This window comes from Phalacrocorax aristotelis, chromosome 8, assembly GCF_949628215.1.
Source record: "Phalacrocorax aristotelis chromosome 8, bGulAri2.1, whole genome shotgun sequence".
In the NCBI taxonomy this organism is placed as follows: domain Eukaryota; kingdom Metazoa; phylum Chordata; class Aves; order Suliformes; family Phalacrocoracidae; genus Phalacrocorax; species Phalacrocorax aristotelis.
In genome coordinates this window covers 37,406,278-37,429,207 of record NC_134283.1, presented here as the reverse complement: position 1 = coordinate 37,429,207, position 22,930 = coordinate 37,406,278, and the positions used below count along the sequence as shown (strand labels likewise).

General features: G+C 46.3%; 1 protein-coding gene across 1 annotated transcript in view; it reads right to left on the bottom strand.

Annotated features, from left to right (window-relative positions):
* ADAM19 (ADAM metallopeptidase domain 19) overlaps positions 1–22,930 on the bottom strand; it is a 36,443-nt gene that overhangs the window by 6,024 nt on the left and 7,489 nt on the right. Inside the window, exons 4-20 of the mRNA XM_075102601.1 lie at positions 17,315–17,393; positions 16,186–16,262; positions 14,423–14,615; positions 13,873–13,938; positions 12,391–12,462; positions 11,393–11,559; positions 8,520–8,604; positions 8,133–8,272; positions 6,330–6,507; positions 5,203–5,292; positions 3,752–3,947; positions 3,362–3,470; positions 2,627–2,831; positions 1,977–2,057; positions 780–888; positions 542–677; positions 247–313 (exon numbers count right to left, since the gene is read on the bottom strand). Of these exons, the coding sequence (XP_074958702.1) occupies positions 247–313; positions 542–677; positions 780–888; positions 1,977–2,057; positions 2,627–2,831; positions 3,362–3,470; positions 3,752–3,947; positions 5,203–5,292; positions 6,330–6,507; positions 8,133–8,272; positions 8,520–8,604; positions 11,393–11,559; positions 12,391–12,462; positions 13,873–13,938; positions 14,423–14,615; positions 16,186–16,262; positions 17,315–17,393 (2,050 nt within the window). The remainder of the gene's footprint in view (positions 1–246; positions 314–541; positions 678–779; positions 889–1,976; positions 2,058–2,626; positions 2,832–3,361; positions 3,471–3,751; positions 3,948–5,202; positions 5,293–6,329; positions 6,508–8,132; positions 8,273–8,519; positions 8,605–11,392; positions 11,560–12,390; positions 12,463–13,872; positions 13,939–14,422; positions 14,616–16,185; positions 16,263–17,314; positions 17,394–22,930) is intronic.

The following is a 22,930-nucleotide window of genomic DNA, read 5'->3' as shown; positions in this document are numbered from 1 at the left end:
AGGATCTGTTAGGAGAGACAAGCAGCCACACAGGCCTGGTCAAATCCCAGCTCCTGCCTTTAAGGAAATTGCTAGAAATATATCCTACATTCAGCTCCCACTGACTTTCAGCCATGGGTGATATGTCTGTTTTCTCCATCCTTTGATAAAACCACTCCCTAACTGCAGTGTGAGAGGCAACCACATCCCACATCTTAGGGCACCTGCATCTCTCCCCAGGGAGGTGGAAGGTGACCTTGCCCCTACCTTCCTCTGCTCCTGGGGAGTTCTCAACTTGAAGGCAGGGTTTGCGTGCCCATTTCCAGAGGTGTCACTGACAATGAGAGAAAGAAGAGAGTGTTATTTCCTTGAAATGTTTTCTCCTTTTTCTTTGCTGAATTTTCCATTATATTTTAACTGAAGTCAAAAAATGAGAAGCAAATACTGACTATACAAACAAATCCATTTAGTTATAATCTTCACAGCCTTAGCAATTTCCCTTCTGTGCTGACACTGAAACGGGGTGGATGGAAGCAGACAAGGCACAGCACTGACAATCTACCTGAACTGAGGGGTCTTCTTCAGAGAACAGATGGCAAATTTATTCCAGCATTTCAGATAATAGAATAAAAACATTATTCCAATGAGAAGGAAAATGGTAGCCAGGATTGCCAGAGTTATCACGACTGCTGAAGGGCCTGAGGGCAAGAAAGCAGAGTTAGTTAAATGGAAAACTTTCTGCTCCCAATCTAACTTAAGTCCTTCTGAAGTGCCACCATAGCAGAGTTAGTCCCACTCACCTTCAGGCATGGGGGGACCACTGTCCAAGCTTCCTCCCCTCCCCTGCTTGTTGCAAAACGGAGGGGCCCACCCCTGGTTGCAGTGGCAGTTCTTGTTGTTATTGCAGACCTGGAGCAGGAAGACTCAGAGACTTTAGTGCCAGCTCCTAAAGCATCTGCAAGCTAAAAAAAAAATGAAGCCCTTGCTGGATAAAACACTGAAGAAGAAACTCTTATTGGCACAAATAGGGAGTTAAGTGCCTGGAAACATTTTCTTTTCAGGGAGTGAAAGTGCCTTTTATTTCCTCAGAAAATCTCCCTTTCTCCAAAAGACAAGGGTTCTTCAGCTGAAGTGCCAGTAACCTGGATTCAGGAGAAAAGCAGCATTTAGAAATTCCTTTCTCTTGTTCTTACCTCTAAACTGAAGGACACAAATCTTCCCTTCCATCCAGTGATGATTTCTTATTGTTCAGGTTTATTGCTTGGGCCATTGCTTTTTATCATCTAGGCAGCCCCTGGAGGGCGGGGGCTGATCCCTCTGATTAGGGATGTCCTGTGCTAATTGTAGCATTTCACTGGATTCTGTCGAATAGCTGATAATCACTTCCTATAGCTTCATGAATTGTAAGGAATGAAGCAGACTAGGCATGAAAGAGCGGGGTGAGTCCCTCTCCTTGTCAGGTACATCATGGGGCCTCCCAAGCTGCTGAGGGAGGCACCCACTGCTGCACACTGCTGTATTTATCACTCCTCTTCATCGCCTAACTGAACCATGGAGGTGGAGAGATGCTGATGTTTTGTGCCAGAAACATCAGCAAAAGGTATAAAAAAATTCTCACTAGCCTTTTCTTTCCATCCCCTGGGGGCACAGCAGAGCACAGTTAGGAATAAACTGTTCTCAACATGACTTTTTACTCTATTTTTCCCTCAGCCTGATTTTTTTTTATTCAATCTAAACTGGGCCCAGATTCTTCTGTAAGATTACCCCTTCTTGGTTTTCATTCATTGCAATTCATATCCCTCCTGTAGACCTCTAAAATCCTATGTCAAAAGGACACTCACAGACCAGAGAACACATAAAACATGAAATTAATAATCAAGAAGAAATCCAGAGCAAACCTAAGCATGGCATCAGAACTGAGCTTAACAACCATCCACAGATGAATGGCAGGCCATCCTGCTTCAGTCTGAAATGGAGATGAAAAGGAAGACACCTACTCCATGCCCATGGCACTTCTTGCTACAGCTTTCAGAATCAAAGATGATGGATGTGTTCTGGCAGCGTCCCTCAAAGCAAACCTGCAGAGAAAGGATCCAAAAACTCAGTGTTAGCTCTTTGGGTTAGGTACCATATTACTACCTCGTGTTATTTTGTGACTTGCAGGGTCCCAGATGCCTTGGCAATACAAGTAACACCTTGGGCAGAACAACAGGCTATGAAGTTAACCTGGTTCCCAAGCAAATATTTAATCGCTACCCTAAATCCCAGCTAACACACATCAGCGAGCTCAGAAGTTGATAGCTTGGCCATGCCTACGCAGCAAGTCTGTGGAGGATCTCTCATGTGTCTTGATTTCTAATGGTGTGTCTCACCTCTAAGCAAGACAACCTCAGCCAACTCGTGGATCCAAAGTTTAGCACAGGCTCTGGACTTCATCTGGCAAAGACTTAAGGTATGGCCTTTGGTGTGTATTCTTCCATTGCTTCTCAGAAGCCTCTAAGAAATTATTTTTCTAACAAACATAAAAATCCCCTAGAAAGGCATTAGACATAAGAAATAAATGGCTCGATAGCCACAAAGCACTTTCCAGATGGAAAAGCAATACCCTGAACCTCCCCCAAGCCATTACAGGCAGGACTGTACCTACATGATGGCTCCCACATTTTGTTCCCGTCAACACCAATCCAGGATCCAGCATCTCCTTTTCTTCACTCTCAGATCTGTACACATGGGTCCCTCGGCACCTCAGCTGCGTCCTCTGCATGTGGATAGTTGTGTCTATGGCCACCGCGTTGGACTGCAGGGGTTTGGAAGCAGAGCTCTGGCACTGGATCTTCCCACATTTAGCATCTCTGATTTCAAAGGAAAGGCTAAAGTGATTATTTCTGGCTTGCTGAATGTTTTGCAGGCATCAGCTCTACATGTAAATTAATGCAGCAGTGTCGAGTCATTGTTCAATGGAAAAAGAGCAAGCATCTCCCAAGAGCTAGCCCAAGCAACAGTGTCTGATGGGTACTGATGGTACCATTTCACTGTCCCCATGAGTAGGCCAGCCTCAACAAAATGACAGATAAGACTAAGAAGTTTTTATCTCAGTTAAAAAGCTACATTTTAGCTTACAGATTTGAAAATCCTCTCTTCTGTTGCTTTGAAAAAATATCAACTAGATATTTTAAAATGCAAGAGGCAGGGAAAATGGTAAACTTAAAGCTTCAGTCGTAAGGGCTGTAAGTCCAACAAGGATGCAGCTGGTTTCCCAGGAGGCAGAGGGAGGGAATGAAACCAAAGCAGGGATCAGTTTTTATCTACTGGCCCATAATTCTGTCATATATAAAAACATCATCTCCAATGAGCAACTCTTGGCTGCCACTCCGCTTTCTACCTCATCTCACACTTCCTGTAGTTGCCATAGACGTCCTTCCCGCAGTTCCCATAGATGTCCCCAGCGGCATTAACCTTCTCAAAGCAGGCGTCTGGTGCTGGCCTTGCTCCTGCATAGAAGAGACTCAAGTGGCTGATTCCTGTGGAGCCTGGCAGCCCATCTCACCCCATGCCAACCACGCAGTTGTTCTTTTTCTGGGACGGTTTGAGCATGGGAAATTTTTGCTGCCTCTTCCAAGTGAGCAAGGCAGCAGAAAAGGCTCCTCAGACTTTGCTACTGATAACGGGTATAGAAGATATTAGTGCCTTACACAGGGTGAATAATAGCAGGATGCCACATAATATTGCCTGTTCAAAGGACAACGTATTTTGCTGCAAGCAATGTCCTTACCAGGCCCCCACAGCTGCAAGCACTGGTCTTTATATGTGAGACACATGCCACTGTAGCAATAGGCCTTTCCTCCATCGCAAGAAGCCCCATCGATTAGGTAAGAGTTGGGGGGGCAGAACGGTGACTCGCCAGTGCAGTATTCTGGGAGGTCACAGAGTCCGGAACTTTCCCTGCAGAGAGTTCCTGGAGAGATCAGCTAAAGAGATACAAAGGGAAAAAAATTAATTATTGCTTGGCTCATCTGTGCTTTCATGTCTGCACAATGTCTCCCTGTAGATAAGAAAAAATCTTGCATGTGTCTCTTCATCTACCTTGTCTTAGGTTTTTTGAGGCCAGCAGTGATCCAAATGACTCTGTAACTTCATTAACTGGCTGAGCTGTGTAGAATCAGATTAATGACTGGATCCCTTCCCTAGTAGTGATGAGATCATGCACAGAAAGTAAGGCTGCCAGATCTCAAGGGGACATTGATCCATCTCCCTCTACCCTAGGGTAGGATCAAATTTACCTAAGCCATTTCTGACAGATGTTTGTGTAATCTATTCTCAAAACCCCCATCTGTGAAGTTCGTTTCAGTGTTTGCCTGTCTTTTCTGCTGGAGACATTTTCCTAATGCATAACTTATGTCTCCCTTGCTTATGAGTTTACCCAGTTCATTCTTGTCCTGCCCACTGTGGACATGCAGAACAGAAGGGCATACACAGTTACATCTAGGAGGTTTTTCCAAGTCTCTTGTGAAAGGAGTGAGTCCAGGTGGATTCTTGGAAAATTATTTTCCACATGCTCAGGATAGGTCAGTAAGAACATGCAGTCAATGTGCAAACACAAAGATGAGCTTAAGAGAAATGTTTGCCTATGTTCATTTTTGAGATAATTTGTTGTCAAAGCTTGAGAACTTTGGCTCCAAAATCACAAACACATTTTAACCAGCCTCTATAAGGAAATCTGAGATTTAAAATGATAGTGGTCACACACATACAATCCTCTTTGCTACCATTTCTTCAGCAAGCACCTGAGCTAAAGGAATTCAACTGCATCCCAGAAAAGAGGGTTCGGAGTTAAGATAGCACCCAGCCTAATCCCTGGAAGAAGTGTTTGCTCTAGGAACCCTGTCTAGATCTCTTCCAGTGTGAAAGGAGAGAAATATCCATTCTGATTCATCCCATCCTTAAGTGTTTAGGAGCAGCAGTGTGACTTCATTCCAGCAGTACTCACAGCTCATCTGAAGTTAGCACAGGAGTCAATTAAATTAGTCGGCTAGAAGAAAGGACCCTACTAGTTTGATTGCACTAGTGGCTGTTGTACCTAAAAAATCAGACCGTGTTGCTTGCAGGTGAGGAGCTGAACTCTGTGTTTGGCTGTGTTTGTTCCCCTTTCCCCTCCATTTTTCAGCCTCACTCTTCCACCACCATTATTCCCTCTCCACTCTTAGGAAAACACAGAGATCGCACCTTGCACTGATGACAGCAGCTGCCGTGGGCACATTCGGCACCCAGCTTCAGGGAGCAGGTGCTGGCATCACAGCAGGGGTTATTGCATTCCTGGAAGACAGAGAGATGCAGCAGAGTTTACAAGGCAGATATTCAAGACAAGAACATGCCAGAGCATCAAAGCGTGAGTCTGGTGCTGATCTGTTCTCGTACATGATGCGAACAAAGTAACAGCCTTCCTTCCACAATACGTTCATGATACCCAGCATGTGCTGAATTACAGTACTGCATACCTGTATCGAAGGCTGCAGGGAGACCTTATTGCGGCCTTTCAGTGCTTAAAGGGGGACTATAGGAAAGATGGGGGCAACCTCTTTAGCAAGGCCTGTTGTGACAGGACAAGGGGTAATGGTTATAAACTAAAGGAAGGTAGATTTAGGCTGGATATAAGGAAGAAGTTTTTTTTACAATGAGGGTGGTAAGACACTCGCCCAGGTTGCCCAGAGAGGTGGTCGATGCCCCGCCCCTGGAAACATCCAAGGTCAGGCTGGACAGGGCTCTGAGCAACCTGATCTGGTTGAGGATGTCCCTGCTCACAGCAGGGGGGTTGGGCTAGATGGCCTCTAAAGATCCCTTCCAACCCAAACCATTCTATGATTCTATGTTGGACTGACTGGATACTATAGTTTGTGCTCATTACATCTAGTGAGTCTGAGCTGCTGGTTCCAGCTCCCTTTTGTCCTATTAGTCAAAGCATAGATTTAGAGAGGTGAGACGCAGTGCTAAGAAAAGCCCCGTCCCATCCTTATCAAGAATGGAGCCGTAGGTAAAGTGAACTTATATATGAAACTGCAACATCTAAGATCACCTTTTCTTTTTTAAATGACGTTTTCATCACGTCTGTTCAACCATAGATTACACCATCACCGAGTTCTGGGATGCCTCATACTACGTACTGTGAATTTAGTTAGACACGATACTTTACAACCGTGATTTACATTGTGGTTACATTTACATACAGGGAAGGTATGCATATCTCCTGCACAAACAAAAGCTGATTACACATCACATAACTGTATTTGCAAAATACATAATAAAATCATTGTGTCCCACTAAACCCCAAATGGTTGGATCTGAACAATTGTTACCTCCACCTCGCCACAGTCACACTCCTCCCCCTCTTCCAAGTAGCCATTTCCACATTTCTTCCCACCATACATTTTTTTGGTATCTGGCATATTGGAGAGACACATGCCTCCACCAGACTGCAGATACTTCTCCAGCTCTTTTCTATTGCACTGGTTGAACACCTTGGGGAACGGGTGCCTGCATATGAACAGTGTAGAAAAACATGACAAGTCTGGGCAATGGTTTAGAGAACCAAAAATGAGCACATGCAAATCCTGACAAGTGCCAGAGGACACAGGTCCTTCTCTGAAGTCTCTGGAATTTTGCAAAAGTGGATCGTGACTTTTGTGTGTTCAAAATCAGATTCATCTGGATTACGTTAGAAAATAAGGTGATTGCACTGCAAGACTGTCTAGTAATATAATGGCCTTAAAAAAACAAACTTTATTGAAACAAAATATGTTGAGTAAGACTTGACTTTTTGCCTGCTGACAAGTATGGCTGTCCTCACCTGCTCAATACTGAAGCCATGCATTATTCTTAACTCTGCTAAAACAAGCCTACGAATCCAGCAATCGGACTGTGAATAACTGCTTGTGAATTTAACTGATGAAATAACATTTCCTTTTTCCTACCTGCCTCACTGCAAAGGACAAGAATATTTTCTATTACATGAATTATTAGTTTCTGTTGCTACAATGCTTGAACCTATGTACTCTATTCATGACCATGCATGTGTGAGTACATGTTGTGTATTGCACATCCTACCTGCGTGCCAATATGTTTTCACTTCTCTCCTTAATGTTTTTCCTTATTTGGAGGAAACAACTAATGTAAAAGAAGGTATCTAATGGAGACAATTTTGTTAAAAACTGCTAGACCTGAAGGAGGAGGGCTTGAGGAGGCTTCATTTAAGTGAATGGCTTCAGCTGACTTTTTAACATGACTGAAATATGGAAGCCGTTCTGGTTCCTCATCCAAAATGACGTCTGGAATTCCTGTGGGTTTCCAGAGTAACTCTCGCTTCCCCTCTGTCTCAAAGCTGTCTATCTCTTCCCTTTTAAACTCAGGCTTTCTGTGGCTCAATGAAACAAAAAAATATTCTTAAGACAACGTGCAGTTGATCTGTTTCCATGTCTTCTGACTTAGAAATACAATTTGATTGCTGTGCCTTTTAATAAAATCAGTTCTTTCCTGACGCAATCCTTCTTCCTCTCTTTACCACACTGTAACGTACATTATGTTTTGCACAAGATGCTTTAGCAATTCTATCAACTATCTATCCACACATCTTCTCTGCAACATAGAAACGAAACCCATGTAAACCTCCACATGCCAAGGTCACCCATGTTCTGGTCACCCCTCTTTTCTCCGTCCTTGCTGGCAATAGGCAGTCCAGCTTTTGCAGAAGGACGTGTGTGTATATGCATTGAGCTTGTTTTGGGCAATGGATTACTTGGTAGGATACAGTGGGAAGCACAAACTCAGAGACCGGGTTAGAGGGGTCCTGAGACAGTCTCTCAGGACAGAAGATAGGAAAATTTTCCTTTTTACCAGGCAGTTCAGAGCTCCACTTCTAAATGTTCTCAGGTTCCTACATTACCTACGGCCAACCTCAGGCCAATAAGTTCACTGGGAATTTAGCAAATTGCTACTGATACATGAGCCAGGGTTTGCCCAGCAGTATTTTCTCTATAAACACACTGGCTCCAACAGGCAGCAACAGACCCACCTTCAGTCTGCATTTCTAGCTCTTACTCCACCAAAGCTCTTGTAACAAGGCCCTTCACATTTCTCCGTGAGACCCTGTAAGGCAAACTCACCCGGTTGCAGAAGCCATGATGCAGCCTCCATCTTCTGCAGGGGTAGTACAGCAGCCAGCTGAATCATGACTCATGCCAAAATTGTGTCCCATTTCATGGGCAATGGTAGCAGCAACGCCAATGGCATTATCAGAGTGATCCTGTGCAGGGTCAAAGAGGCACGTCAGCTTTTTACCTGTGCCTGTCCTGTGCACTTCTGAGTCAATGGGGTAAGCAGCACTTCTCATTACTACATGTAGAAAACACCTACTGAAGATATTCCTGCCTATAAGCAGGTTAGCTAGACGCCTTCATGGGAAATATTTTCTTCCTGGGCTTTAGGAGGCATCTATCGTATGCATTCACTGCTGGCAAGAAACATCATATTAGGTATTAGCAATTACTTACCATGTTTACTCCTCCTGACTGGAAATCAGAGCACATGGCCATCACAGGAGCCAAGCCTACTGTGGTTCCTTGGAAGGGCACGCCCCTAAAATCAACCCAAAATGAGCATGAAATGGCACCAAGACACTTAAGAAAATTGTGCTTAGGACACAACTAGGTGAGGGTGAAATACAGTAATGTTAAAGGCGAAAAAAACCCAAACAAACAAAGAAAACTAGGGAAAAGACACTGCCTCTCCACATTTCAGTCCTACAGGTTCTTCCTCTGACTCACCACTACATACTAGTGGATGAATTACCATGGGAGAGGTAAGGAGATCTAAGAGTTGCTGCAAATTTTTCTTCCAATGACATCTGCATTGCTGGCCATAGCTACTGGCCCTAATGAGATCAGTAGGATGATTTTGGAAGCACAAAGCAAATTTATCCCCTCAAAGGAAAGGGAAGTAAGCAGAACAAGAGGCCCCCATGGCTCAACCATGACTGCCTGGGTCTACTCAAATCCAAAAGGGAAGCACACCAGAAATGGAGAAGTGGAGGATTATCCGCTGAGAACTACAAGGGCACTGCCAGAGCATGCAGAGACGCAGTTAGAAAAGCAAAAGCTCAATTTGAATTGAAACTGGCTGTAGACATAAAAAATAACAAGAAAGGTTTCTTCAGGTATGTCAACCATAAGCAGAAAAAGAAGGAAAACACAGGCCCACTGTTAAACGGAAAAGGAGAGTCAATCACCAACAATGCTGAAAAGGCAGAGGTCCTCAACACCTTCTTCACCTCTGTCTTTACCAGCACTGTAGGGTCCCAGGCTTTGGGAACAAAATTGCCGACTGATCCCAACACCAACCCACCATCAGTGAAAGAAGTGAAGTACTTGAAGTACTACAGGAACTTGACCCCTACAAATCGATGGGCCCTGATGCCATCCACCTGAGGGTGTTGAGAGCTGGCTGATGTCATTGTGAGGCCACTCTCTATAATCTTTGGGAAGTCGTGGAGAACGGGGGACGTCCCAGAGGACTGGAGGAAGGCAAATGTTACCCCTATCTACAAGAAGGACTCGAGGGAGGATCTGGGTAACTATAGGCCCATCGGCCTTACTTCAATCCCTGGGAAAGTTATGGAACGAATCCCCCTGGGGGCCATCACAAGTCAAATGAAGCACGTGATTGGGAAAAGCCAACATGGCTTCACCAAGTGCAGATCGTGCTTGACAAATCTGGTGGCCTTCTACAACAAAGTGACTTGCCTGGTTGACATGGGGCGGGCAGTGGACATTGTCTACCTGGACTTCTCCAAGGCCTTTGATACGGTTCCCCACAGCCTCCTCCTGGAGAAATTAATGCGTTATGGACTAGACAAGTGGCCTGTGCAGTGGGTGGGGAACTGGCTGACAGGCCGCACCCAAAGGGTGGTGGTAAATAGCTCCTTTTCCAAGTGGCAACCTGTCACAGGTGGGGTCCCACAGGGATCGATATTGGGCCCAAAGTTATTCAACATCTTTATAAGTGATCTGTATAATGGGATCAAGTGTAGCCTGATGAAGTTTGCAGATGACACCAAATTGAGCGGGGAAGCAGACGCTCCAGAAGGGAGAGCTGCTCTGCAGGGAGATCTGGATAGGCTGGAAGAGTGGGCCAGCAAGAACCTTATGAAGTTCAACAAGAAGAAGTGTAAGATCAGGCACCTGAGAAAACATAATCCGGGAGTGCAACACAGACTGGGATCCACCTGGCTGGGGAGCAGCTCTGTGGAAAGGGACCTGGGGGTCCTGGTGGACAGGAAGCTCAACAAGAGCGAACAGTGCGCTGCTGCGGCCAAGGCGGCCAACAGGATGGTGGGTTGCATCAAAAAGGGCATCACCAGCAGAGATAAAGAAGTCATCGTCCCACTCTACTCAGTGCTTGTCAGGCCACACCTGGAGTCCTGTGTGCAGTTCTGGTCCCCGCTATACAAAAAGGATGTGACAGGCTAGAAGGGGTCCAGAGAAGGGCCACCAAGATGATCAAAGGACTAGGAAGCTGCCATACAAGGGTAGGCTGGGAGAACTGGGTTTGTTCAGCCTTGAGAAAAGGAGGCTTTGAGGGGATCTCATGCCCATGTACCAGTACTTAAGGGATAGCTACAAAGAAGATGGAGACTCCCTCTTTACATGGAGTCCCATGGAGAGGACAAGGGGGAATGGGCAGGAGTTGCTTTTGAGGAGATTCCGATTGGATACCAGAGGAAAATTTTTCACAGTGAGGACAGTCAACCATTGGAATAATCTCCCCAGGGAAGCGGTTGACTTGGCCACGTTGGACACCTTTAAGAGTCGTCTGGACAGGGTGCTGGGCCATCTTGTCTGGACAGGGTGCTGGGCCATCTTGTCTGGACAGGGTGCTGGGCCATCTTGTCTGGACTGTGCTCTTTCTAGGAAGGTTGGACTAGATGATCCCTGAGGTCCCTTCCAACCTGGGATTCTGTGATTCACAGATCATTAGCTAGCTCCCAGCACCCTGTCCCCCGAGTCTCAGAGGGATGGGTTAGGAACAAACGCCTTCTGCAATGACCTTAGCTCCCCTTTACAGGGCTTGCTTATCATTCAGATTTTCTTGAAATTGTACACATAGCTGTGACAGATCATGTGCAGCCGCCTGTGATATGCACACACAATAAAGCTGATGCACTTTGGTGTTTGCATATTGAGACTGCTGCATAGCCTGGGACCTCCACTTTTCCTACGGTGATTGTGCTCTGGGTGTCAGAGCTTAATACTGGCCACTATGTAAATCTGCCACTCTGAATCTCTGAAAGATGTAATCGCACACACTGATTTTTCATCCACCCAAACTACTTGTGAGAAACAGGTTATTTCAGGAGAAATAAACCTACGTGACTAGTTGGGCGTTATCGTGTTTTCTGCGCACCCGCTCCTTGCTACTCCAGGCCAGAAAAGACTTCAGGGTAGAGTAGGGGTTCTCAGTTACATCGCATTTATTCCAATTACTCCAGATCTCCAGCCCCACCAAGGCAATCCGGATATTCAGGGATCTGTAAAACTAAGATACAGGAAGGAAAAGAGATGACAACATGAGCACCACTAATTTATTTTACTGTCACTTAAACCTTGCATATAAACTCTGCTAAACGCTACTACAGATACATATGTCCAGAGCAGATGTTGTCTCTGGAAATGCATTGCAACCTGGCGCTGCAGCACTGCAGAGAGAAATGTGCACCAGCCACAAACCTAGCTCAATTGAACTAGAGATGCTGAACTTTCATTTTAAAATTAATGACAGAGAGATAATCTAGAAAAAGAAAGACTTGAGGCTGAGATCATGTTTATCTTCAGATATGTCAAAATTCCTGAAAAGAGGAAGGAAATAATCTGCTGCCACATCAAGTACAAACAGGACAAGTCTTCACGGACAGCAGGGTGAAGGGAGCGGTGGAAGGAGTTTAAGGGGAGGAGTATGAAGGGAGTAGGTCTGAAAAGTTGTGACATTTACTTCAGCAGCAATGGGTACCACTGAAAGGATGACCTCTGAAGGCTTCTTCTGCCTCTACTTGTCAAGATATCTACAATTTGAAGCAATACCGTAGCCCCTTGTCAAAAAGCAGTATTTAGGTGACACAGTTAATGCAGAGATTTATTGAAACACAGAGGTGCTCATGCTCATTCCAAGGTAAGGAATGGAGATTCCCCCACCCCACCCCTGATGTCCAACAACAGAATTGTTTGTCAGGTGCTCTCCAATCCCCAAGTCACTGGGGAGAACTGTTCAAATATTATTCTCTCCCAAGAAGGCAGTCTTCCTGTCACAGTTAATTCTCGTAATTCATAATTTGGGCTTTGCTTTCCTCATTTCATGCATGCCTGATCTCACCTTATCTACGTAATTAGCAGCCTCCACTAATTTAAGCCTTGTTGCTTCAATGTTGAAGTGATGCTTCTGAAACTGAACAAAATGAACATGTCAGGTAGCACAAAAGCAGCTGGGAAGAGCTGAAATGTGTTCAAACAAGTAACGTTACCCTGGGAATAAGAAAGTAACTATGAAGTGAAGCCCCAAAGCCTTCCTTCACTGTACATCTGACTATAAGCCCACCTGCACGTGTATATTCAGAATTCATCCCTGGCATCCCACTGCAGCAATGTTAGTCAAGCAGTGGTAGTAACATAGTGGAGTAACCCAAACTAATCAAAGCCCCCAGAGCAGGGACTAAGCAAGAACTGACAGATGTGCCAGGTGAAATACATTATAACACGACTTCACATCTGAGGTCAAGGCTGCCACAGTGCTCATCCCATCTCACTCATCCAACTTATGGGGGATGCATCTCACTCACCCAACCAATTTGCCCACTTAAACCCCCGACAATCGATGAGTTAATTTTAGCAAACTGTTTGATTCAAGGAATTAAAGTTGCAAAATGTTTAGATTTTTGTTTAATGGGTGACAAAACCTGGGACTTTTCTTCTAGTGAGGGAGACAGTAAACACAGTAAGGGCAGTTAATGACAACACTGCAAGGGTCTGCCCCAGCTTGTCTAATTCAATGGTGAACAACATATGGCAGTTCCTGGGCATAATGTGTTTTCTCACAGTTTCCCTGGTATCCTGCTGCCTAATAGAGAAGGCTGAAACAAGTTCTGCCTCTTTAGTTTTGTTCAGAATAAATCATAGCCTGGAGCACTACGTGGCTTTCACTATTGGAGTTTCAAGTTGTAAATAATGAATAGGACCAGCCTGACTCCCATCTGTGCTGGAGATTAGATGATCAGCAAAACACTGTGTGGTTTGCCCTGTCAGTAAGTATGTCTGGCGTGCTGTCCAGCCTGGGGACGGGGGAGGGATTGATGACTTCACTGGGTCTCTTCCAGCCCTATTCTATGATCTAGAGCCTTGAAATGTCTGTTTATATATCTGCTACCATCTCAGAGCAGAGGATAATCATGGTTATCTTCTCTAGAGATTAAGTGTACTGCAGAGTTACAAGCATGTCATTCCTGGAAACCCCTAAATCACCCTAGGCTGAAGGCAGTCTCTCCCATCGGTAACTAGGGCCAACCACTGGTACCTTGGCAGGCAAGAACCGACCCCAAACCCTAGTCCTTCAACCAAATCACAACCTGCATCTCTCCCCTGGCCAACAGTGACTGACAGTGGCAGCAGAGGAGTCACGGCTGCTAGGACAAAAGTGACCAAGTCACAGCTCTCCCTGTCTGCTGGCAGGGGTAGGACTGTTGGGGTGGCAAGAGGAAACCTGCTGAGCTCCAGCTGCCCTCCTGCCTCAAGAGTTGCTGCAGGTAGGATGCTCTCTCTGGGCCCAGTGCTCTGTTGGTATAAACATGATCCCTTTTCTTACCTCTGCATAATCAGCCACAAGCAGAAGCTCCACATACTTTGTAGCCTGCAGAGTCTCACGTTTGACCTGCAGCAGCAGCAGCATCACAGGTTATTTCCCTAACATCTTCCAAGAAACTCTTTGCAGAACATACGTACAAGCCATTTTCCCCAGATTGTTTTTCATTGGCTATTCACCCCACCCCACCCCACCCAGGGACCTCCAGGTGTGGTTGATTTACAGCAATCAAGTATCACAAGTCAGTTTAGCTACAGCAAGGGCCCATGTGCCTGTCCTCAGCCCACCCATTTGTTCATGTATCAGATACACAATTCTGTGCAGGAACAGCTACAGCCCAGATTGCTCATGCTACACAATGGTCCCCAACACTCATTTATTTCCCTGCTGGAGCCACTATTTGGCAGCCAGCTTGCTACAAACCTTCTTAAATATTCTCCTTCATTGCATTTTCTGTTCTGAGCTATGTTCCTGGAGAAAGCAAGCTCCTCAGGCTTGGGGCAGGTGGGAAATTTGGGGCACCATGCATGGACCCAGTTTGAGCCCTGCTCACCCTCTGGCGAGGTGGTTTCATCCCAGTTGTGAAGTCCCTGAGCCAGTCTTTGGCTGCATCCCCGGTGCCCCAGCAGCCACAGACTCCTCTCTGCAACCTCAGGTCATCCAACCTGTAGATCAAGTGCTGGTTTGGGCTGTCAGGAACCGGCTCTAAGATATAGCTAGAATTGCTGCTCAATACAATAAGTCCTCTGTTGAAATAGGAAGCAATAAGAGGGAAGGTTAATTATTATCACACCAACCGGAGACAAATCCATCTTCTGCTGCTGAGTTCCCATCTGACCCCAGCAAGGCACTTATCCTTACCAGGCCATTCAGTTCATTAATGAAAAGGATTGGAATATTTTGAGTTCAGAGCAGGCAATCCCTGAGCTTGCATATATTAAAGTCTATTCAGTGGGCCTCAGACATTCAATTAAGCGGCTACTGGGGCATGTGCCGCAACAATGCCAAGCTGGGAAGTACTTATTTTTTAAAGTACAGCTCTTTCTTTAGGGGCAATGGAAGCTTTTCAATCAATTGAAGGAATTTATCTTTAAAAAAACTACCCTAAAAAATGTGAAGACTTGGTTTGTTGACTAAAAAAACCACAGTTCTTTCTGGGACTTGCATATAGCCATAAAGTTCAGGTTTTCTCAATGAGCACGTTACAGCCAGGAGAGCTGGAAATCTCCTGTTTTTGATGCCCAATAGGAGATGTGTGGCTCAACGGGCAGCGTGCCTCCCTGTGAAGGCTCAGAGTGAAAACAGCCGTGTATGCCCAGCTCCTGTGCCTTCCTCGCAATTAGAAAACGATGTTGAGGAGTTGCCAGCACACCACTTGCATCTCAGGGGTGCAGGAATGCTACCACATGTGAACACCAAGGAGACATCTCTATGTCCTCTGCAGCTAGGGAGGCAGATCCTAGGAAAACACAGGCTGGTAGAAGCAAGGCACACCTGTGACTACTTTTGCTTTTGGATTATTTATTGCAAACCACAGGTGGCTGCACTGTCCTGTTTATCTCACCGGGCGGTTTGGCCTGTGCTACATTCACTTAAGATGTCTCAGGTTTGCTTTGGCATGGGCTGTTTCCTGGCTGGAGCTGGTCCCATCAGCACAGCTTCCAATCAGTGCTCTAGAGCAGATGACCAGTAATATCAATACAGCCCATGTGGTGTTTTGGAAACAAACTCTGACTTGGTGTAAATAAATGCAGCTCCTTGGTCACAACAAGCTACTTAATTTACTCCCGCTGAGGATACAGACCATTCTTTCCTGCCAAAGACTCCATTACTACCAAAGCAAAGGTTTTAAATGCGTAACACACACAACCCTGGCACCACCCAGGAGAAAGCGGAGAGCTGACAACCCAGGAGAAAGTTCAGACCTGAAGACTCTGCCTCAAAACTCAGACAAAAAGTTTCCAGTTGTGAGAGACCAGGAGAAGGAGCCCTGAGCCACTAACAAGAGAGTCTTTTGCTCCAGTGGACTTGAGTTAAACTCAGTCATTGCACAAGTCCACATTGCTGGCACAAAGGGGGAAGGAGTCAGGGGCTGGCTAGGAGGCCATGGTTACTAACGATACCCAGATTCCTGCACTTCCCCCTACGTGCTCCCTGTTATGGCCAGGGCTCTTGGCTGGGTGGCATTTGAGAACAGAGCTAGCTGCTCAGAAAGAAATAAGGCAACCAGGCTGCTGGGGAGCCAAGCTTGAGTGGCAGCACGCCAAGGAGCTGAGCAGAGGCATTCCCGCAGCTCCAGCATCACCAGGCACTTACCGCAGCCCCCTGCACGTGCTGAGCGTGACACTGGAATGCTCCCAGCCCCTCACGACCCCATGGTAAAAGCAGTGGTCCTGGAAAGCAGAGGGGAGCAGGGTTGGCATTTCGGTTTTGGGATGGACGTATGCTATATTTAGGCATCACTGAATCCCATGTGAGTGCTGCTGATACTCCAGTAATCGTTCTCCTTCCACTGCATTTGGCAGTTGACTATCATAACTACATCTTTGTGAGTCTGCGCTGATATTTGGCCTTTCAGCTGCCATGCATGACCTGTGTGAATGCATTAAACGGCTCCTTGTTGCCAGTAAAAATTAAGAGCTTTGAATCCCCAGAGAAGCAACTCAGATGGCTGCAGCATTAAGGCCCATCCAAAGCTTTCTGCCTGTAACGGGAGCTGCCTATCGATGGCAGCTGGCCCTGGGTCAGGTCCCAAAGGACGTGCCTTAAGCCTCAGAGAGGGTGACACCATGGGCAGTGGGGAAGTCCCCGTCTGGGGTCTCCTGGCAAGACAAAGGCAGCCTCTGGCAGAGACAAGAAGGCTTTGGGATAGAAACGCGAACATATTCAATCACATCCCTTCCTCTCACCCCGGGGCAGTATCAGTAAAGATGATCTCATGGGGTTTTTATCTCTTATTTTTGCATTGCAACAAATGCACATCTTTGTGCCACTGCAGCAGAGAGTCTGCCAAGGCCTGCGTGAGATCAGTAATTCATGGGAGTTTTACTGAACAGGAGCCAGCTTACATGGGCTGGTTTTCCTAAAGGCTGGGACATTCCCAGCATGAAGTACCCGGTGGCAAAGCTAGAAGCAAGAGGATTAGCAGTGGGAAGAATAAACAATTCCAAGCACCCAGAGTGAGGGGAGCGATGTTGGAGGCTGACCTGGGCTCTCGTATCAGAGTTTGGGCAAAACAGTAAGATATTTTTACCATTGCTGGGGGATGGAGACACTTTCTTGCTAGAACACCCCAGGTCAGAAAGTCAACTGCCCTCCCCTTCAGCTTAAAGCAGACCCATGGCCTCGAAGAAATGCTCTGGAGAAAGAAGGTCACCCGCTTCTCTGGGCCCCCTCCCTGGTCTCCCCTGCACATCATGGGAGGGAAAGTGCTCTCTGCACTCACCGTATGGGTCAGAGAGGTGGTCTGGGGTTGTCCAGTCTGGCTGTAATGAGTCTCAGTGTAGCTAGGTGCAAAGAGGTTTCTGCAGATACGGGGAGGGGGAAAGAAAAAAAAACAAGACATTTCTTTAGACCTGGATTTCTGTTTCCTAGTTGTATTAGAAAAATGGCTAGATGCAGCTCTTTCTGAAGTCAGAGTAAATATTCCTCTTACTGTGAACCACTGTTGTGGACTTGGGACGGTCACTGTTTGCCACCTGCAGCGCGAAGCCAATTGCAGTGCACAGAGAGGGCAGGCAGGAGACAGGTATTTGGGGGACACCAGCCGAGAGCCACACTGTATCTATGCTCTCTGCTCTGGATCGGCACTTTCTGCCTGCGAGGCACTTAACGCTCTGTCCCCAGGGAGGCAGTGGCTAATGGCTTCCTGGTGGCACAGGAGCCATCAGAGCCTGCAGGACCGGCGCCGCAGGCTTTGCTTCCCTGCGCAGAGCACACTGTGATGGCAGAGGGCCAGAGGCAGAAGCGTAGCTGACCATGCCATATCCCTCTATCTCCTGCCCTGGCAGGAGCTGAGCACTCCTTGTTGGGGAGCACACCCACTTCTGGAAGGGCACAGTGACCCATCTTCCTAAGTGCTCTTTCAAGCCATTTATTAAATTAAAATAATAAAGGAGAGCCTGACCCTTAGTTAATTAGGTGCCAAGATCCGCTTCCAACAGCTGCAAGTGAACAATTTTTACATGAGGACTTAAAAAACCATGGAAACTCAACATCATCATCCTCCCTTAACAGGTGCAAGTCTCTGAGTGGAGTTTCCTTTGCTACTGCAAATGCACATCCCAGATATACTGGGATGAGATTCAGCACACCAAGTTCAGCGTACCATGCACACCACATGCCAGTTCAGGACACACCTGGGCACCAGAGTGAGTTCTCAGCTCAAACACAAACTCTCTCCAGTGCCCCAGTGTGAGCACAATTATCAACCAATCTGCATCTGCATTTCAGTGTCTGCCCAGAACCCAATTCACATCTCTGTCCTAGAAAAATGCCAATTCCCCAATTTGAATTTGTTTGTGTCATCCTCTTATAGACAACACTCTTCCTGTCTTTAGCCCAGGATCAGACCAAAAGTCTATAAAAGGCACTCCTGTGCACTGGATAGTAAGTGTTTTGATTTGATTCCAGAAGAAACAGCCTTCCCCTTCTTTTTAAACATCTGCATTTTCTAAACAGTGATGTAAAAAAGTACAGTAAGTCAAAATCTGGGCCAAACCAAGGTCATATCCTGTGTCCATCTCAGCTGTAGTAAAATGTAGGTTTAAAACAGTTTGTTAAAACAATGGCCTCTTCCAAAAATTTGGAGAAGGATGACAGAATATGCCCCATCTATGAAACACACTTCTGCAGCAACCCTGCGGTGCTGTCAGGCCACCGAAGCGCCACGCGTGTCACGCCATGAGGATGCCACGTGCATCCTGGGCAGTGCGATGCCAGCAGCGCTGCAGCTACAGTTCAGTCCTTCTGCGCCTCTGTTTAATGCATTTCATGCACCAGACTTTTGAACTATGACCTTCAAGAAAGGAAGAAATAAAAATTTTTCTTCTTTTCTTTGCTTGATTTCCTTAGGCTGGATGAAGGAAGCTGTATCAGAAGGAAAAACAAAGATTTTTCCATCTGTCTTGGTTTGTAGTACGTGGCAGTCAGATCTAATCTACCTTGAAAGCCTCTGTTTGAATAAGGGATTGGGTGCTTGTGATATCTAATTAAATTAGGCCCAAGCAACAGGAAACACAACGTTTTATCAGTGTGTTTGAAAGTGCTTCTCCCATCTGGCATCCGAAGTCTCAGACACCTCAACAAGTACCAATGGCTTAGTGTCAGACAAAACTCTGCGTCACTGTTGCATTTGACAGCATCTGATGTTGGGAATACAACAGCTTTTATCTTCGCTGCCAAAGTTCACTGTAGCCCAGGAAAGCTCATTTTGTTACTTACTAATGTGTTAATTCTCATCGCTAGATCCTGTCAGTGATCAGAAGGCAAGATTGCTGCATTCAGCTATCTCAGGTCTGTAAACTGAAGATAAGTACAGAAGCACCATCCCACAGAAAATAACTCCCTTCATCTCCCTGACTGCAGCATCTTGCTCAGCATGAGGCAAGAAACAAATGTTTAATCAACAGATTGCATTAACTTGCAGAAAATTGCCTTGAGCAATGTGCTCTGGCAGGTATCTGGTCTGTGTTAGAGACTCATCTTGAGAGCAGACACTAAACCAGTGTGCATCTGCCCAGCACTGCTAAAGCCAGAATTAGACACCAGCCCATGGATTCCAGTAGCTGAGGCTTGCACAGCCTACTTGTTTCATTCCCAAACAAGCACGCTTATGTTTTCTTCCTGCTCCTTTATTCTTGGAAAGCATTCACTATGAATAGCTATTTTATCTCTCCTCCAGCATCTACCATAAAAATCCTCAGTGCTTTGACTCCTGCCTGGCCCCACAGCGCTGCTGCTCAGCCCCGGTGCCAAGCCAGGCCATGCTGAGCACCAGAGCCTGGCACGCCACATTTCAGGGCACAGGATGATGCCACACAACACATCGTGTGTGCACATCTCTTCCTGCCTGCAGAATCAGGCTCTAGGCCCTCCTAGTGTGGATTAAGGTGCTGAGGGGTCTGCCTGAATTTTTAGGGATGCTTATGCAGCTGCTGAGCAAAAAGCACACATCATCTGGCTGAGTGGCACCATGTTACGACTTTCTAGCCTCTCTCCACCAGTTGGCTCTTATCCTACATTGTAGATTCCCTATGAATGGTCCAGCTTCTTACCGTGAGCTGAAACAGTCCTTTTTTGAAGACCCTTCCCTGCCTTAATGCAGGGGAGCCTCGGGGCTCTTGCAGCACTGCTGAGAAGGGCTATGTGAGGGTGTTGCATGGTGTGTGGTGGGGAGGGCAGTGAGGAAAGAGAAAAAACAACAGGACATCTTGCAACACCCTTGGGTGCTATCTCACTTCAGAGCCTGTGAAAGCCCATTCCCAGGCTAGCTTACTTCCTCATAACATCAACCTTTCCACCAAACCGTAAATAAACAGAAAAGAAGCTTTCTTTCCATCTCAGAGTGCCCCAAAGTTATCAGCCAGTCTTATCCATCTTCTCCACATGTACAGGTTGTTGGATAAACAGGTGAGATTAGTGAGACACACGTACCCCAAAATCTTAGCAGTGGCCTTAATCTGCCATCATTTCAGGAGAGCATCACAGCCAGGCTGAATGGCTGATTCCAGGGGAGCTCAGCCCTGCAAAGCATTTGCAGAAGAGCTCAGAGCTCACCTCCTTGCTGGAGAGCAAAAGCCTGGAAAAAACAGCACTATTTGATCCTTTCTCTGTTACATGTCTCAGTGACTACCTCTCCAGCAGCTCAAAATGAAGCTGCAAAAATTTGGACGCAAAATAGCATCATTTAAAGGCTTCTGAGTTCCAGTCAGGCAGCTAGTGGATTGCTAGCACACATCATCTTTCTAAAAAGGTAGCATGGAGTCCATCATTAGAGGAGTTTTCAGCATGAAGAATCGACAAAGTCAGAGGAAAAGTTGTTTTCGGATGGGAGCATTCTCCTTTGCTAAACCTTGATCACAGTGGCAGCCACGTGGGGCTGTTTGAGACCAGGGTAAGCTACACAAGAACACTCAAGATGTTCTAGAGAAGCCTTCACACCTTTCCAACAGAGACCAGCTTTCAGCAAGATCAGTTGTTCCCCAAGATCCAGCTCAGGGTGGAATAGCCTGCTCTTGGCCGGATTTGTTCCCCAGAAAGCCTTGGGAGCCGGGTTAAATACAAGTGAGGAAGCCAAATGAAGGAAGAGTGGCTCGGTGCCATAATGTACAGATGGTTTGAGACCGTTTCTGCTGATGACCGACATGGAGTGATCTTGGTCCTGCTCCAGCCTGTCAATGATATCATTGTTTGAAACAAAACCCTCCTCCTCATGCTGCTGTGCTGCTCCCTGGAAGGGCCCTGCCGTGCAGGGCTGACATTATAGGGCAGCGTGGCTCTGTTTTGCCACATCGAGACGCTGTGCCAGGGAGGTCACATACTTTGCACATGAGCCGATGGTATTCAATGGGAGAGGCAGGCTGAGGACGTGGGGCAAAACCCAGCTTCCTTGGTGGGCAGCTGCCCCTGTGGCACTCGGAGACAGTGCAAGAGCACAACCTCCAGCTCATCCAGCCACCACAGAGGAGCAGAGAAGTAGCTGGGGGGAGAGGGGCTGCACGGCACACCTAAATGCTCCCAAAAAGAGCAGAAGGAAAGCTGGGGCCTTTCTTGCATGGCTACATTCATTTGAGGGAATGCACATTTCCCAGCTCCTCTGGAGAACCTCACCCCTACTTTCTTGATAAATGGGAGCAGTTTTCTTTTGCCTGTGATACTTCACTCATTAGCACAAGTCTCAGAGGGACTCAGAGCCCTCCATCCCAGAGGACCACTGTGAACTTGCTCAGCTCCACCAGCCAGAGGTCACCCGTGGGCACTGGGAGGGCCCCAGTGGCATGCTCTTACTAATTGGAGCAAGAAGGATTTTTTTAAAATTTAGTCCCATGAGCAACTTTGTTTGGGTTCATTTTACAGAGGGGCTAGTCTGCATGACTAGTTCATGCTAGTCTGCATGAACAGCTGCCAATTTAAAAACACCCGTGAGTATATAGGAGACAGACATTTTTTTATTTCCTCCCAAAAAACCAAAAGCTAAATAGTCCATGGAGCTCTCGTGAGAAACATCAACTCTTAATTTTTCAGTTGTGGGACCAAGAAAAGGGAAGCCTACAATTTCTTACATCTCTTCCCCCATCCCTGTTCTCAAATCACAATAAATCTGTCCAGTCAGGCTGCCAGCATCTGGGGGTGGAGGGAATGGACTCTCCCAACAAAGTTTAGACATCAGATTTCCATCTGCAATTTGTGGTCCTACTCCATTTCCTCTCAACAGGATCCAAGTAGGGCGAGAAGGGGAATTTGACCCCTTACCTGCCAGTCACTTAAATGTTCCCTAAAAGCAGAATTTATTATCAAAACCTGAGGTGACCCCATCTTCAACACCACCAACACATAACCCATGACAACATGATCAGGCAGGCCTGATTTCCCTATCCACACTAGTGGGAAATTGGAGATTTCACCACTCTAGCCAAAACCTGGCACTTCATAAAAATTAATGAAATCCAAAATTTTTTTTCTTAGTGAGTTTCATCCAGACAAAGCCTGGAGCTCTTAAGCTCCCTTCCTCAAGAGCCTTTGTTGATATGTCTGAAAACATGTTTATTGTGTGAACAGCAGCAGTTTGGAAGGAAAAAGTAGCTTCCCAGCTATTGAGGTGGAACTAAACTAGCTGTTTGTAATGCCTGGGAAAATATCACAGCCTAAAGACTCTCCATCCCCTTTTGCTATCTGCATCATCTGTGACATCCACCGCATAAATCATGTTACAGGACTCAAGCAAAATTTTGTCACATAGCCCTTTGGCTGACCAATGGGAACCATAAAAGTTGCCTGGAGAGGAAAAAGGAAATGAAATAAAATAAAATGAAATTTGGCTGATAATGGGTGAAGAAGCAAA